Source organism: Hippocampus bargibanti, linkage group LG07 (assembly GCF_051943395.1).
Source record: "Hippocampus bargibanti isolate YZ-2025 linkage group LG07, ASM5194339v1, whole genome shotgun sequence".
Classification (NCBI taxonomy): Eukaryota; Metazoa; Chordata; class Actinopteri; order Syngnathiformes; family Syngnathidae; genus Hippocampus; species Hippocampus bargibanti.
Window position 1 is genome coordinate 2,841,184 of NC_142740.1, and position 17,311 is coordinate 2,858,494.

Here is a 17,311-nt window from a genome sequence, read left to right on the forward strand (position 1 = left end):
GCAAAATAATCCACATGCAAAATGTAGAAAATTAGAAAAATACCTGAAAAATTATTCGCCAAATTTTTGACAATTAGAAAAATCCATGAAAAAATATTTGCCAACATTTTGAAAATGTGAAAAATACCTGGAAAATATTTGCCAAAATTTTGAAAATTAGAAAAATACCAGGAAAAATATTTGCCAGCATTTTGAAAATTAGAAAAATGCCCGGAAAATATTTGCCAAAATGTTGAAAATTTGACAAATCCCTGAAAAATTATTTACCAAAATATTGAAAATTAGAAAACCCCAGAAAAAAAGATTTGCCAAAATGTTGACAATTAGAAAAATCCCAGAAAAAAATTATTTGCCAAAATTTTGAAAGTCAGAAAAAATACCATAGAAAATGAGAATAATCCATTGCCAGGTCCCCATAAAACAATGTATAAAAAAACTAGGATTGTGTCATTAGAAGCCATCTAACCAGCGAGTTGAATACAAACGATGGAGCAAAACATGTAGACAGATAATACCGCCATACTGTATCATCTTTATACTCTCCAAAAAAACAACTAATACAAGTGCAGCTTACTGACAATTATCTCCATGTACCGTATATACACATGGGCTATACAAATGAAATGTATTCTTATTATTATTATTAGTAGTAGTAGTAGTATTAGTATCATTATTAGTAATATTATTAGTATTATTAGTCGCATTATTATGATCATTTGCTAGCTATTTGCTATCTATTAGCTCTGGCTGGCTAGCTAGCTATCTGGCTGGCTAGCTAGCTATCTATCTATTCACTATCTAGCTGGCTGGCTATCTAGCTAGGTATCTGTTGGCTAACGATTGCCTAGCTAGCAAGCTTTCTATCTATTTGAGTGACTTCCGAGTTGAATCAACGCTGGCGCGTGTGGCTGCCGCTGCTCACCCGCAGAAAAGCTTATCCTGCGGCTGTGAAGTGACCTTGAGAGATATGAAAGGCGCTTATAAATGAAATTTATTATTATTATTAAGTATTATTACTATTATTATTTATTATTATTATTATTATTATTACTATTACTATTATTATTATTACTACATTTATTATTACTATTATTGTTACTACTATTACTATTATTATTACTATTACGATTGTTACTGTTTTTTACTATTATTATTATTATTATTATTATTATTATTATTATTATTATTATTATTATTATTATCATTATTATGATATTGCCCCCCGGTGGCCAGTGAAGGAGCAGCACAATGCCCATTAAAGTGAGGCAAAAACGTGTGAATCTTTGGAAACAAATTCCTTGGTCTACCAAGATGGCAACATCGAGTTGAAGGAAAAACACGATTGTCACCTCGCGGCAAATATATGTTAATATTCACAAATATAAGCCCTTGAAAGCAGACGCTAAAGATTAATTTCTGTCGCAAAGGCTAAATCTAGTTGATCGTGGCTTAACCTAAATGAAGGGGTGACCTTGTAAAACAATCACAATCACGTATTAGGGTCATAAACCTAATACGGGCCAAAGTTACGTTTATTTGGACTCACCCAAACCGAGGACGCACAACCCCAAACACGACAACATGGACAGCAACTTGAGGAACAAAGTGAGAGCGCTTCCAAAGACGCCAAACATAGCGGCTCAGTTACTAGCCGGAAAAAAAACCCAGAAATCGCTAACAGTTTTTTTTTTAAAAAAAGAAGTGGTGACCTCCGTCGTGATTCAGGCGTCAGGAGGGGGAGGAAAAGTAGAAGAATAAGAAGATGAAGAGGAGGAGGAAGCTAACTATTGTCCAAAGCCAGTCCCCCTCTTGGCTATTTTATCCTCTGATTGGCTCAAAAGCGGCTAATATGCTAATGGAGGGAAGAAATACAAGAGCGTCCTCCTCCCACCCTCATCCCGAGTTGTGAGGCGGATGTGCATTTCTCCCATCGCTATGGCAACCGCTTGATCTCCCGTGCGCACCCCACTTACCGAAAAGTCCCGGGTAATGAGCTGCGCAAGCACTCAGGGTGAAGCCATTTTTTTTGGGGTGGGGGCTAGCGGTTAGCGTATCGCACTGTTTTGCAACGTTAGGCATGATCCATCCCGCGTCAACTTTGGCACTGTGAGTATTGATATTAGACATTATTAGACTTGATCAACATCGCAGGGATAATACGAGTGGGCCTCAATCGGCAGTACATATGCACCTAAAAGCTAGCAACCACTCATTTGACGACAATGAGGTTAAAATCTTAGCAAAAGAAAATAGATGGTTTGAAAAGGGGAGTAAAAGAAGCTATTTTCATAAAACAGCAAAACCCTTCACTAAATCGTCATGGTGGGGTGAGGTTCAATTTGGATCGTTCGTACAACCGACTTCTTAGGCAACATAGGCTTAGTTATATTGATGAGGTGATACCAGAGCAAATGGGGCGATCAGGCCAGTCGTAGACCCCATACTCAGGCAGGACAATAGAAGTAATCAGTCAGGACAATAGAAGTAATCAGTGAAGTCACAGGGACCAATCATAGCAGAGTCTGGCACCGTCACGTCTGGACAGTAGGGATATATATATAGGGCCGAAACTACCAGCAAACGATTTTAGTTCGCTGACGAAGCCTCTTGGATAAGACGCGAAACGTCCGACACCGTCAAAGAAGTACAGATGACGGCTGAAGAAACCTTTTCATCGATGGACCACTCCTGTACGACTGAGAGCTTACACAGACGTAGACAACGGTTACTGTATTGACTGTGTCTGATTGTTAATGTGTGCATGTAAAAATACATTCCAAAATGGTGGAAATTCCTCAATTACTATAAACTCCATCCGAATAGGCTACAAAAGGTAACTGGAAATCAGTAGCTTTAGCCAAATCCCACAGACAAAATTAAGTAGATTAAAAAAAATAAAATCAACAACACCCTTGGAGGTGGAAAATGATCCAGCACCTTAAAGGACAACCGACGTCACTTTTTTGTTTCTTAACTGACATCAGAAAAACGTTTTATAGCATCTAAAATACCCAAAACACGCAGTATGATATTTTTTATTGAAATGCAAAACACCAATAAAAATGACTTAAAGTGTCCAAAATCTGCAAAAAAAATTGAGCTGCGAATTGGGCATTTTCAGAAAGTCCCGCCCCCAGTTTGTGACATCACGATGTCAAGACGTCTTGGATTGCTGGAGAATCAAAACAATGGCTTCAGATTCGGAGATTTTTTTTTGTCAGTTGCTCCGAACATACTGAGAGGTTGCGAGTTTGTGGCTAGAAGCAATTTAAGAAATCCACTTACAAGCGGAATTTAGTCCAGCACATTCCAAGAGCTTATTAACAACAACAACTACAAAAAAAAAAAATTATAACGCTGTAAACACCAGACCCCCCCCCCCCCCCCCCTACCTCTTCCCTGTTGTGCACATGTGTCCAATAAGCTTCTCCAAAGTTAGAATTTTACCTTGGCGTACAAACTATTTTTCGGGATACACACGGAGCAGCCACAATGAGTGATGTGTCGAGCCCATTCTTCTAACAACAAAATGGCAGCCGACTGTTTTGGTCCTCTATTCCCCGCCCCCAGTCTTCGGTTAAAGCCACGTGATTGGTCAAGGATGCAGCAGTGAGGGGAGGTGGTTTAAAAATTAAAGAGAGACGCAGACGACAGTGAGAGAGTTTCAACTTTGATAATAGTGTATATAGATATATATTAGAATGCAGATAGATATTAGAATAATAGATAGTGTAGAATGCAAGGTTAAAATATTCCATCAATTAGGCTCCACAAATAACCCGCACAAGCTTTCTGTACACTTGAAGCAAAAAGCTATCAACTCAGCTAAACAGAAGACGATTGATGAGGAACTAGATAAAATTATCACAGAGAAAGCACCTACAAGGGATCATTCCTCAAGATGGTGATAGAAGAAGGATACGTTCCTCATCAAGTGTTTAATGCTGAGGAAACCGGACACTCCATTCCATCAACAACCATCACAAAGGTCAATAAAACGACTTTATTACACAGTACAGTTTATTTCTTTAATTATAATACCATAGTATATTTATTATACATAAAATAAGGTATATTTTGTGTCGTTTTAAGGCTTATTTAGTAAAAAAAATATGTTTTATGGGGACCTGGGAACGGATTATTCTCATTTTACTGGTTTCCTATGGGAAATTATTTTTTGGGATACACACTTTTTGCCTTACACACTCTGTCTGGGAACCAATTAAATTCGTAAGCCAACGTATCACTGTATGTGAATCGCTGTAAGACATGTGCAATTCTGCAAAAACGCCAGAAGAGGGAGGCCACCCACTGCAACGAATGGCAAGAGTTTGGATTGTAAACTTTTAATGATTCTCAGAGAGACTTTTGTTATGGTGGGTGGGAACACAACCACCCACCCCCACCCCCAGGAAGAGAGAGCGAGGCCAAGCAAAACCGAGAGAGGGAGAGCGAGATAGATAGATAGAGAGAGAGAGAGATTCCAGTCTGCAGGGTTCTGGCTCGTTGGGCAGTAAAATCCAATGAAGTGAAGAAGTAAACATTGAAAGCATTACGGGGGGGAAAAAATGAGGCTAGTGTACATTTAAGACACCTAAATATGTCGCACATTTGAGCGTTTGAGAAGCAGTTCTTTTGTGTAAAGATAAAAATATACGACTCAATTCTGTGTATTTATTTAATTAACGACATTCAGTGTTTTCGCTAACTAGCTAGCTACTCAATTTTGTGTATTTATTTAATTAGTGACATTCAGTGTATTAGCTAACCAGCTATCTGGACACATTATGGACGCAAGTTATCCGATGGTGTTGGTTGTCCTTTAAGACAAGTTATTAAAATTATTAGTTAGTAAAAAAAAATTGCCAACATGAAGCCATAATGATGAATTATTTCTGTAGCTTTTTTTTTCTTCTCGTTGCTGAGTGAGATTGGCTTCAGGGTTGGTATTTCAAAATCAAGGAGCGATTAGATTTTCCTGTTTTATGATGAGTCATCAAGGTCGGGCTGTCAGAGACCGCCTCATACTCATTGACAGAAGCCTGTAATGTTTTTCAATGTTTTTTTTTTGTTGGCTAACGATTGGCCAGCTAGTTAGCTTTCTATCTATTTGAGTTACTTCTGGGTTGAGTGAACGCTGGCGCGTGTGGCTGCCACTGCTCACCCGCAGAAAAACTTCTCCTGTGACTGTAAAGTGACTGAGAGTTTTGAAAGGCACTTATAAATGAAATGTATTATAATTATTAGTAGTAGGATGATTAGTATTATTATTATCATTATCACTTGCTAGCTATTTGCTATCTATTAGCTATCTGGCGGGCTAGTTAGCTATCTAGCTAGGTATCTATCACTAGCTGACTGGCTAAATAGCTAGGTATCTGTTGGCTAACAATTGGCCAGCTAGCTAACTTTCTATCTATTTGAGTTACTTCTGGGATGAGTGAATGCGGGCGTGTGTGGCTGCCGCTGCTCACCCGCAGGAAAACTTATCCTGTGAATGTAAAGTGACCTTGAGAGTTTTGAAAAGGCGCTTATAAATGAAATGTATTATTATTATTATTATTATTATTATTATTATTATTATTCGAGCCCGTTCTAACAACAAAATGGCACCCGACTGTTTTGTCCTCTATTCCCCGCCCCCGGTCTTCGGTTAAAGCCACGTGATTGATCAAGAACGCAGTAGCGAGGGGAGGTGTTTTAAACATTAAAGAGACAGGCAGACGACAGTGAGAGATTTTCAACTTTGATAGTTCAAAGGCAGAGTGTAGACTGCAAGGTTAAAATATTCCATCAATCAGGCTCCACACACAACCCGCACAAGCCATTTGTACACTTGATGCAAAAAGCTATCAACCCAGCTACAACAGAACACAATTGATGAGGAACTAGATAAAATTATCACAGAAAGAAGAAGGATACATTCCTCATCAAGTGTTTAATGCTGATGAAACCGGCCACTCCATTCCATCAAGCCATCAACGACCATCACAAAGGTAAATAAACCCACTTTATTATACAGTAAAGTTTATTTTTTTAATTATAATACCATAGCACATTTATTCTACATAAAATAATGTATATTTTGTGTAGTTTTAAGGCTTAGAAAATTAGAAAGTAGAAAATTATGTTTTATGGGGACCAGGGAACGGATTATTCTCATTTTAATGGTTTCCTGTGGGAAATTAATTTTTAGGATACACACTTTTCGCCTTACACACGCTGTCTGTTAGTTCGGAAGCCAAGGTTTCACTGTATCCTGAAAATAACTTTTGAGAAACATACTTATTGTAGCCAATGATTGTGGGCCACAATGAAAAATTATAAACTGGATAAATGTTTCTAGACACGACACCAAATCACCATCTGTAAATACTATCATACTTATTCAATATTATTCCAGAAATACAGTAAAGTCTCGTTATATCGATATTCAAGGGAGTCCGAAAAAATATCGATATAACCGGGACTATCGATATATCCGACCCTGTTTGCATGTAATTTTCTCCGTGCGTGCATAGACATAGTATCGATATAACCGGGACTATCGATATATCCGATATCGATATAACGAGACTTTACTGTATTTGACATAACTTTAAATGCAAACAATTGACTCTACCTTTATTTATTTATTTTATGATGAAAATCCTTCCATAGCATCGCTGTTCTTGTTATCTCTGGGATCACGTTGAACAGGACGCTGTCGAAACGTGCTCCCGGTTCAGGTGCGGCCTCCTTATAAACAAACGAGCGAGTATTCGGCATGCGGTCATGAAACCGGGATTGTCGGTCAAACGCCGTACCAGACAACCACACACGTCGTCAACCCCAAAAGGTGCGGTTTGCATTTCTGTATCTGCGCAAGCATGCCCCGACATGGCAAATCGCCGCTTTTATTGCAGGAGTGTCACTGGAATCAATGTAACAAAGTAAGATTTCAAATAATGTATAAGTACAGTGATACCTTGGCTTACGAACTTAATTGGTTCCCAGACAGAGTGTGTAAGGCAAAAAGTGTGTATCCCAAAAAATTAATTTCCCATAGGAAACCATTAAAATGAGAATAATCCGTTCCCAGGTCCCCATAAAACATAATTTTCTACTTTCTACTAATTTCTAAGCCTTAAAACTACACAAAATATACCTTATTGTATGTATAATAAATATACTATGGTATTATAATTAAAGAAATAAACTACAGTATAATAAAGTCGTTTTATTTACCTTTCTGATGGTTGTTGATGGCTTGATGGAATGGAGTGGCCGGTTTCATCAGCATTAAACACTTGATGACGAACGTAACCTTCTTCTTTCACCATCTTGAGGAATGATCCCCTGTAGGTGCTTTCTCTGTGATAATTTTACCTAGTTCCTCATCAATTGTGTTCTGTCATTTGGCGCTCCGTGTGTATCCCGAAAAATAGTTCGTATGCCAAGGTAAAATTTTCATAAATTTAACGTTCGTAAACCGAAACATTCGTAAGCCAAGGGGTTCGTAAACCGAGGTATCACTGTACTTCCATGGAGGTGTCACGTCCCCTATCGCCTACTGCTCATGTGCGATGGATACAATCGTCGAGGGGGGAAACAATGTTCGCAGTTGTCGTTTGAACACATCAAGTGCGCATCTGCTTCACGTCGCCTTTGCCAAGCTAAATGAAGAAAGATGTATCCTGCCGACACGATGCCATTGTTCTTATTGTGTTGTCCGACGGCCTCCGAGCCATCTGGGACAGTCCGGCTTCCTTCCTGCTCTCGGTCCGCGTTCAACAATTGACTTTATCTCCCTTGGAGAGCATTTCCAAAGTTATCTTCGACAAGTTTGTCACAGAGGGAGACTCCGTATTTGGTATTTGGCGTTCTTTGAGGGATACCTTGGTCGTATTATTATGCTAACAATTCTGATGGTGTCAAAACTAAATACAGTGATACCTCGGTTTATGAACCCCTTGGCTTACAAACGTTTCGGTTTACGAACGTTACATTTATGAAAATTTTACCTTGGCATACGAACTATTTTTCGGCATACACACCGAGCGCCACAATGAGTGATGTGTGAGTGATATGTATAGTAGAGCAGAAAGCCGAATCAAAGTGGATCCCCATCACTATCCCCAACCTTACAAACAATATAAAATATATAAATATATAAAAATAAAACATAAGGTAGATGTCTAAACTTAAATATGTATTTTCATATATATAATAAAATATATAAATATAAAACAATATAAAAAATGGAAATATAGATATAAATACAATATATATATATATATATATACAGTAAAGTCTCGTTATATCGATATCGGATATATCGATAGTCCCGGTTATATCGATACTATTTCTATGCACGCGCGGAGAAAATCACATGCAAATAGGGTCGGATATATCGATAGTCCCGGTTATATCGATATTTTTTCGGACTCCCTTGAATATCGATATAACGAGACTTTACTATATATATATATATATATATATATATATATATATATATATATATATATATATATATATATATATATATACATACACACACACACACACACACACACACACACACACACACACACACACACACACACACACACACACACACACACACACACACACACACAGGTAACATCCGACTTACGACCGAGTTCCGTTCCGACCAAATGGTCGTAAGTCAAAACGGTTGTAAATCGAAATACAGTCAAAATGTTGAATAGAGACTCGGAGGCAAAATGTCTCGCAAACTCCCCCCTTCTGGTGCCATCGCACGGGTCGATTGCTGTACGAGAGTGAGATGCTGACTGGCTGGCCAAAATTGTCGGACCGCGTTGCCGGCGTAGAATTGAAATGTTAAAAATTGGGTCTGGAGGTCGTGGTCGCAAGTCGAGTCGGTCACAAGTCGGATGGTACATGTACTTGGTTACATCCCACTATTGGCTGACGTATCACAATTGAGTCGAGTCCAAAAATTGAATATATATATATATATATATATATATATATATTAAAGTACAGTAACTTTATAAGTATTTTTACTTGGTTACATGCCACCACTGGTTGACGCAGCACAATTGAATGAAGTCTAAAAGTGGTGCACGCATGTGTGTGTGTGTGTGTGTGTGTGTGTGTGTGTGTGTTTTAGGGAAGTATGATGTCACCCGCAACCTGTCTTCCCTGACAGCGGCGGAAAGCCGCATCACAAAGGCGCAACTTCAGCGCGAGGCCACCAAACAGGATCATCCGGCTGATGAGAAACTCAAAGATGGCGGGAATTTCCGCTTTTTCCATGACCGCGGTTGGGTTTGTTGTTGTGGGATGGTTGCCGTGGCGACCCTTCTTACCTTTTCACCATGAGACTGAGCGTCCGGTGGGAGCCTTTCACCAAGCAGATTGCCTCCTGCCTGAATCCGCTCAGGGGAATCTCGTTAATGTTGACGAGCTCATCCCCCGCCTGCAGGCCCACAGCTGCCGCTTTGCTGGCCTCCTCCACCTGACACGCAAACACAGCAGACCGTTCAACGTGGACCACCCCCGGGAAAGTTATCATGCCACCCAGAGGGAGTTAGCAAATAACATTTTACCAGCAAAATACTAATACAGAAACTAAACTGGGGGAAAAAAATCCACGCCTCATACATGTGATATTAGAATGGCCACAAGAGGGCGCCGGGATCGTCAACGGCAGCTTCCGCAAACGCTGGTATGTTAAAATAAGTCCCCTACAGTGATACCTTGGCTTACGAACTTAATTGGTTCCCAGACAGAGTGTGTAAGGCGAAAAGTGTGTATCCCAAAAATTAATTTCCCATACGAAACCATTAAAATGAGAATAATCTGCTCCCAGATCCCCATAAAACATAATTTTCTACTTTCTAATTTTCTAAGCCTTAAAACTACAAAAAGACTAAACAAATTCTCAAAAAAAATACTTTATCAACATCGCAGGGATAATACTAGTGGGCCTCATTCAGCAGTACATATGCACCTAAAAGCTAGCAACCACTCATTTGACGACAATGAGGTTAAAAAGAAGCTATTTTCATAAAACAGCAAAATCCTTCCGTTAACCGTCATGGTGGGGTGAGGTTCAATTTGGATCATTCGTACAATAGACAGCCAAGGCAACATCGGCTTAGTTATGCTGATGAGGTGATACCAGGGCAAATCGGGCAATCAGGCCAGCCGTCAGTCAGGACAATAGAAGTAATCAGTGGAGCCACAGGGATTAGTTCTCTGCTTCCCCCAACCTGAGAGCAGGGACCAATCATCTGTCTGGCACCGCCACGTCTGGACAGTAGGGATATACATATAGGGCCGAAACTACCAGTAAGACTTTAGTTTGCTGACGAAGCTTCTTGGATAAGAAGCGAAACGTCCGACACCGTCAAAGAAGTACAGATGACGGCTGAAGAAACCTTTTCATCGATGGACCACTCCTGTACGACTGAGAGCTTACACATGCATATAAAAGATGCTATATAAACGTTTTTCTGATGTCAGTTAGGAAACAAAAAAAATGGTGTCTGTTGTCCTTTAATGTCTTCGTTCTACAACCAAAACCGTTCCAAGACTTTTGGCGAGGACCGTCGAAACGGCGTTGCGTCCCACCACTGCTCTTAACATTAACGCGGCGGGATCTGCAGCTGATTATCAGTGAACCTGCGAGCCTGCCGGGCGGTTGCGGATGACTCAACGATGCAGGCATTTGTACATTTACAGAACATTACGTGGTCTTTATCCTCAACGCAAGAGAGCCTGGATAACAACCGACCATCTTAGGTTTTTTTTTCATTATTCATTCCAGTATGAGAAAAGGTTTTGAAGGGGGGGGGGGGTTAATAGACACTGGCAGGGTTCCCGACCTGAGCCAGATACGGTCATGAATTCTGTGGAAGAACCTGAATCGATGTCCGATGCGTACTCGCTGCCAACTGCGAAATAGCGCGTTGGATATTTTTAACTGTGGTACTAAAACATAAAATAAACACCGGTTGACACAGCGGTGGAACAATCATAGCGGCCGATATTACAACTCGGAGAACTCGAGGACTCGAATTTTGGCTTTCTGTTATCTTTAAGGGTTGGGAGACTGAAGAAAATACAGTAAAGTCTCGTTATATCGATATTCAAGGGAGTCTATCGATATAACAGCTGATATATCCGACCCTGTTTGCATGCTCCGTGCGTGCATAGAAATAGTATCGATATAACCGGGACTATCGATATATCCGATATCAATATAACGAGACTTTACTGTATTGTCAAACAGGGGACTCGCAGCTGCTTTGGCCCGGTGGGAGGCGGCGAATGCCAACGAGGTCTCCTCCGCTGGAATTCCAGTTCAACATGTAAAAAGGCGATTTGATTCATAGCAAAATAAACAGCGAGTACATTTGCTTCGGTGTTGTCATAGCAGCAGTTTTATAATAATACATTCACAAACGTTAAATTCACGAGAGGCAACCTGGATGTTCGTCATCCATTGACAACTACCATCAGAAAGGTAAACAAAATGACATTATTATACAGTACAGTTTATTTCTTTAATTACAACACAAAAACACATTTATTATACATAAAATAAGGTATATTTTGTGTAGTTTTAAGGCTTATTTAGTCCAAAACTATGTTTTATGGGGACCTGGGAACAGATTATTCTCATTTTAATGGTTTATTATGGGAAATAAATGTTTGGAAGATGAACTTTTTGCCTTTCACACACTTTCTGGGAACCAATGAAGTTCGTAAGCTGAGGTATCACTGTAATACAATTCTACGAACCCGCCGAAAAGATTTTTGCTTGATGAGACGGATGTGTGTCGCAGCCAATTGCAGTAACACACATAAAGGTGTAAGATTACACAAATTCCCAGCGGACACATCATCCCATTTCCAACGGAGCTTGTGCGCCATCTTGTGCATTTTCTGGGCGCTACACTGGAGTCCAGATGGCTCAAAATGAGACGGAAGGACTTCTTTAATCGATTGCAAACATTTATGCTTTCCTCTTCAGAACTATTTGAATCATATTCATAACTAGATGAGTAACAATAAAGCATCTTCTCCGAATCTGAACTCTCTCAAGCCATTGTTTTGATTCTGGAGCAAGGCAGTTTGTGAAGGAGTATCCTGACATGACGTCACTAACAAGGGGGCGGGACTTTCTGAATCTGCCCAGTTCTGAGCTCATTTTGTGGCAGTTTTGGGACACTTTAAGTCATTTTTATTGATGGCATTTGACTAAAAATATCAGCCTGCGTGTTTTGGGTATTTTAGATGCTATAAAACATGTTTCTGATGTCAGGAAACAAAAAAATGGTGTCGTCTGTCCTTTAAATCCACCCCTTAATACCACTGTGATCTATTACAGAACTTTTCATCAACAACACACAAATGTTTTGGAATAAATAATTGTTCCAAAGTCAATCATGTAATACAGTAAAGTCTCGTTATATCGATATTCAAGGGAGTCCGAAAAAATATCAATATAACCGGGACTATCGATATATCCGACCCTGTTTGCATGTAATTTTCTCCGTGCGTGCATAGAAATAGTATCGATATAACCGGGACTATCGATATATCCGATATCGATATAACGAGACTTTACTGTATATTGAAGAGCAGTGGTCAGAGCGCGGATCCATGTGGGACCTCGTGCATAATTTAATCTCCATGTGAACGTCCTTTAAGTACATATTAATCACTCCCCTCAGTCGTCATTCTGAACACTAAGTAATCAACTTCAGTTTACACCGCATTCCAACCATGTGAATACATGAAGACTGCGGCCAACAGTACAAACGAAGAACCATCCAACCAAAAATAAAGACTGACTCTTTAGGGAGATTTATAGCTCCCTTTTCCTAAACAGTTTGCCGCCACGCTTGTCTAATCAGCGGCAGCCACATCGCATGTTATTTTGTTGACGCTCTTCCTTCGGGCCTCCAATCAGTCAATGCGCAGCTATCCTGGATGACCTGGTGAACATAGTGTCTCGAAGGGGGATGCGAGAGGAAGGATGTGGTGTGAGGATGAAAGGGGAAGGAATGCTGAGTTTCTGCTGACAAGTCGTCCTGTCATCATGTGGTTCAGGACTTGGTTTGAATGACGCTTCACAGGCCACTGGTAAACAAACGGATCAGGACACCGCCATTTTTTTTAATGCGCTTGTCCTCGTGAGGGTCGCAGGTGAGGCGTGGGCACTGTCCCCAGATGATATTCGGCGCTAAGGAACATCTCATTAAAGGCAAATCCAAATGGGAGTCAAATGCAATTTTCAAAACCGCAAAGGCTTATAAAAGGATGCATTGGATCTCGATAGATATTTGGTAAAAGTCCAAAACCGCTTCGCCGCTGTCATATCTCCCATTTGACTTGAACGTTTGCAAATTTTTATCGTGCCTTAAAGGACAACCGACACTATTTTTTTGTTTCCTAACTGACATCAGAAAAAACATTTTATAGCATCTAAAATACCCAACACACGCAGGCTGATATTTTTAGTCACCAAAATACCAATAAAAATGACTTAAAGTGTCCCAAAACTGCCACAAAATGAGCGCAGAACTGGACAGATTCAGAAAGTCCCGCCCCCTTGTTCGTGACGTCACGCCATGATACTCCTTCACAAACCGCCTTGCCCCAGAATCAAAACAATGGCTTCACAGAGTACAGATTCGTAGAAGATGCTTTCTTGTTACTCATCCATTTGAATAAGATTCTGAAGAGTAATAGTTCTGAAGAGTAAAGCATAAATGTTTGCAATTGATTAAAGAAGTCCTTCCGTATCAATTCGAGCCGTCTGGACTCCAATGTAGCGCCCAGAAGATGCACAAGATGGCGCACAAGCGCCATTGGAAATGGGCTGATTTGTCCACTGGGAATTTTTGTAAACTTAGCATCTAAAATACCCAAAACACGCAAGGATATTTTTAGTCAAAGGCAAAACACCAATAAAAAATGCCCCAAAAAGACTACCACAAAATGAGCTCAGAACTGGGCAGATTCAAAAAGTCCCGCCACCTTGTTCGTGACATCACTATTGGTCACACACTGCCTTGCTCCAGAATCAAAACAATGGCTTGAGAGAGTTCAGATTCGGAGAAGATGCTTTCTTGTTACTCATCCAGTTATGAATATGATTCAAATAGTTCTGAAGAGGAAAGCATAAATGTTTGCAATCGATTAAAGAAGTCCTTCCGTCTCATTTTGAGGCGTCTGGACTCCAATGTAGCGCCCAGAAAATGCACAAGATGGCGCCCAAGCTCCGTTGGAAATGGGCTGATTTGTCTGCTGGGAATTTGTGTCAACTAGTATCAAATAGTAGTCTTGGTGCAACACACAACGATTCACCATCGCGTTATTTATGTATTTTCCTTCTAATTTCGGCATCAACACGGATTAACACTATGTTTTCAGACCAAACAAAGTATCCAAATGCATTGTGTGTCGCTTTCTCGGTCAGGGGCGTTCCCTCCATGACGTCACGTCAGGCATTGTCATCAACTCGAAAACAAGACTTCCTGAATATTCAGCGCGAGTCTTAAAACGTCAAATATAGCTATATGCGGTGGAATCTTTGTAAAATGCGCTCAGTAGAAGTCATTTGTGATTTTTTGTGACAAGTGATTTTACAAATTATGGACGCAACTTGTCCGGTGTGTCGGTTGTCCTTTAAATCGGTGATATCTGCCAAACTCAAAAAATAAAGTTTGTGTGATCCCACCCCCACCCCCACCCGCTTCCCCAACCCATACAAAAGAATCTGGTAATGAATCCATTGTGTTTTAAATGCAGTTTTTGTGTGTTTTTTTTTGTCAGAAGAGAGGCTACGTCGCCCAACATGTCATGCCACGAAACGAAAACGTACGCACGGGGGGGGGTCAGCGTACTCAGCTGAGCCATGTAAAACGGGATTATTATTTAACCTTATCCTGAGTGAGGACTTTTAAGGCCGTTGAGATCTTGCGCATTACCTGAGTCATGATAGGAATGTGAAGAATTTTAATGAGAGCCAGGAAACCCTTTTCTCCCCACCTCGAAATCACGCCTCACACTGTGGGTCGTGATGCGTACATTTTCTACAGACGTTCCATAGACGTTCAAAATAGCGGTTGCCTATAAGTTTCTTTGTATACATTTATGAAAAAAGGAAGCTTTTAACTCAATCGCTGCCATTCCTGAATTTATTCGGGAATTAAAAAGTGTGACGTGGAGCGCTATTACCGAATTTTTGCAGAATACTACTACTACTACTACTAATACTAATAATAATAATAATAATAATAATAATAATAATAACAATAATTACTATTACTATTATTGCTATTATTATTGTGATTGTTATTTTTATTATTATCGTAATCATTATCGTAATCGTTATCTTTATTAGCCTTATCATTATCAATTGTTATCAATTATGGTCATTATTTTTTTTTTTTAATATGACGATGATGATGATGATGATTATCATTATTACTTATTATTATTATTATTATTATTATTATTATTATTATTATATTATTATACATTTGATGTACAAGCGCCTTTCAAAGCACCAAAGGACACTTTACAGTTTCAAGAACAATAAACACCAGAACAATAAAACCCTAAATAAAATGCTAAATAATAAAAGAGGTGATTAAACTAAACAGTGAATTGCTGTAAAGCGCTGTTCAGACCTCTGGCAATGTTTAGCGAATAGATAGCTAATAGCCAGCAAACAGATAGCTAACAGCTAGCAAATAGATAGCTAACAGGAGCTAACAGACAGCAAATAGCTAGTAGCTAGGGAATAGATAGCTAATAGCCAGCGAATAGATAGCTAATAGCTAGTGAATAGATAGCTAATAGCCAGCAAACAGATAGCTAACAGATAGCAAATAGATATCTAATATCTAGCGAATAGATAGCTAATGCCTAGCGAATAGATAGCTAATACCCAGCCAAAATATAGCTAATAGCTAGTGAATAGATAGCTAATAACCAGCGAATAGAGAGCCAACAGCCAGCGAATAGATAGCTAATAGATAGTGAATAGATAGCTAATAGCCAGCAAACAGATAGCTAACAGATAGCAAATAGATATCTAATATCTAGCAAATAGATAGCTAATGCCTAGCGAATAGATAGCTAATACCCAGCCAAAATATAGCCAACAGCCAGCGAATAGATAGCTAATAGATAGTGAATAGATAGCTAATAGCCAGCAAACAGATAGCTAACAGATAGCAAATAGATATCTAATATCTAGCGAATAGATAGCTAATGCCTAGCGAATAGATAGCTAATACCCAGCCAAAATATAGCTAATAGCTAGTGAATAGATAGCTAATAACCAGCGAATAGAGAGCCAACAGCCAGCGAATAGATAGCTAATAGCTAGTGAATAGATAGCTAATAGCCAGCAAACAGATAGCTAACAGATAGCAAATAGATATCTAATATCTAGCGAATAGATAGCTAATGCCTAGCGAATAGATAGCTAATACCCAGCCAAAATATAGCTAATAGCTAGTGAATAGATAGCTAATAACCAGCGAATAGAGAGCCAACAGCCAGCGAATAGATAGCTAATAGCTAGTGAATAGATAGCTAATAGCCAGCAAACAGATAGCTAACAGATAGCAAATAGATATCTAATATCTAGCGAATAGATAGCTAATGCCTAGCGAATAGATAGCTAATACCCAGCCAAAATATAGCTAATAGCTAGTGAATAGATAACTAATAACCAGCGAATAGAGAGCCAACAGCCAGCAAATAGATAGCCAATAGCTACAATGACTATTTCTAACATGTTTTGTAATCAAGAAAAAAATTGAATAAAAATTAGGTTCTGTGAGTCGTAATTCAGGGTACATACTTTAACAAACAATCGCTGCATTTGAAGGGTTAAAACCTCACCCGATCGACTTTGGCTACTGCCTCCTGTATCCATGCGGTCATAAAATATTAACAGCAAAATGGTGTCAACACCAAACTGCAGTCTTCACGGTTGACTTCATACGGTGACATATTAAGTCCCCCAAAAAAGGCATACTTTGTATGGCTAAAATTGCGACCAATCCACGGGGGGGGGGGGGGGGGGGGTTGAACTTTGGACTTCTTTTGGGTCGAAGGGACAGGCAACTACTCAAACAGGTGATGGTGTTTTAGCACCGGCCGGGAATTAGGCATCCAGCGAGTCGTCGCGTGGTAAATGATTACACAGGCAACAGGAGGGGGTGGGGGGGCGTCGCCAAAAAAAAAACACAAACTGCCTGTCGTCTGCATTCTATCCGCAGGCAGCAGAGTACAGCTCATTGCGTTCCAT

At 39.7% G+C, this 17,311-nt stretch overlaps 1 protein-coding gene across 1 annotated transcript in view; it reads right to left on the reverse strand.

Annotated features, from left to right (window-relative positions):
• shroom2a (shroom family member 2a) overlaps nucleotides 1-17,311 on the reverse strand; it is a 43,952-nt gene that overhangs the window by 22,037 nt on the left and 4,604 nt on the right. Inside the window, 1 exon segment of the mRNA XM_089000389.1 lies at nucleotides 9,336-9,484. Coding sequence (XP_088856515.1) covers nucleotides 9,336-9,484 — 149 coding nt within the window.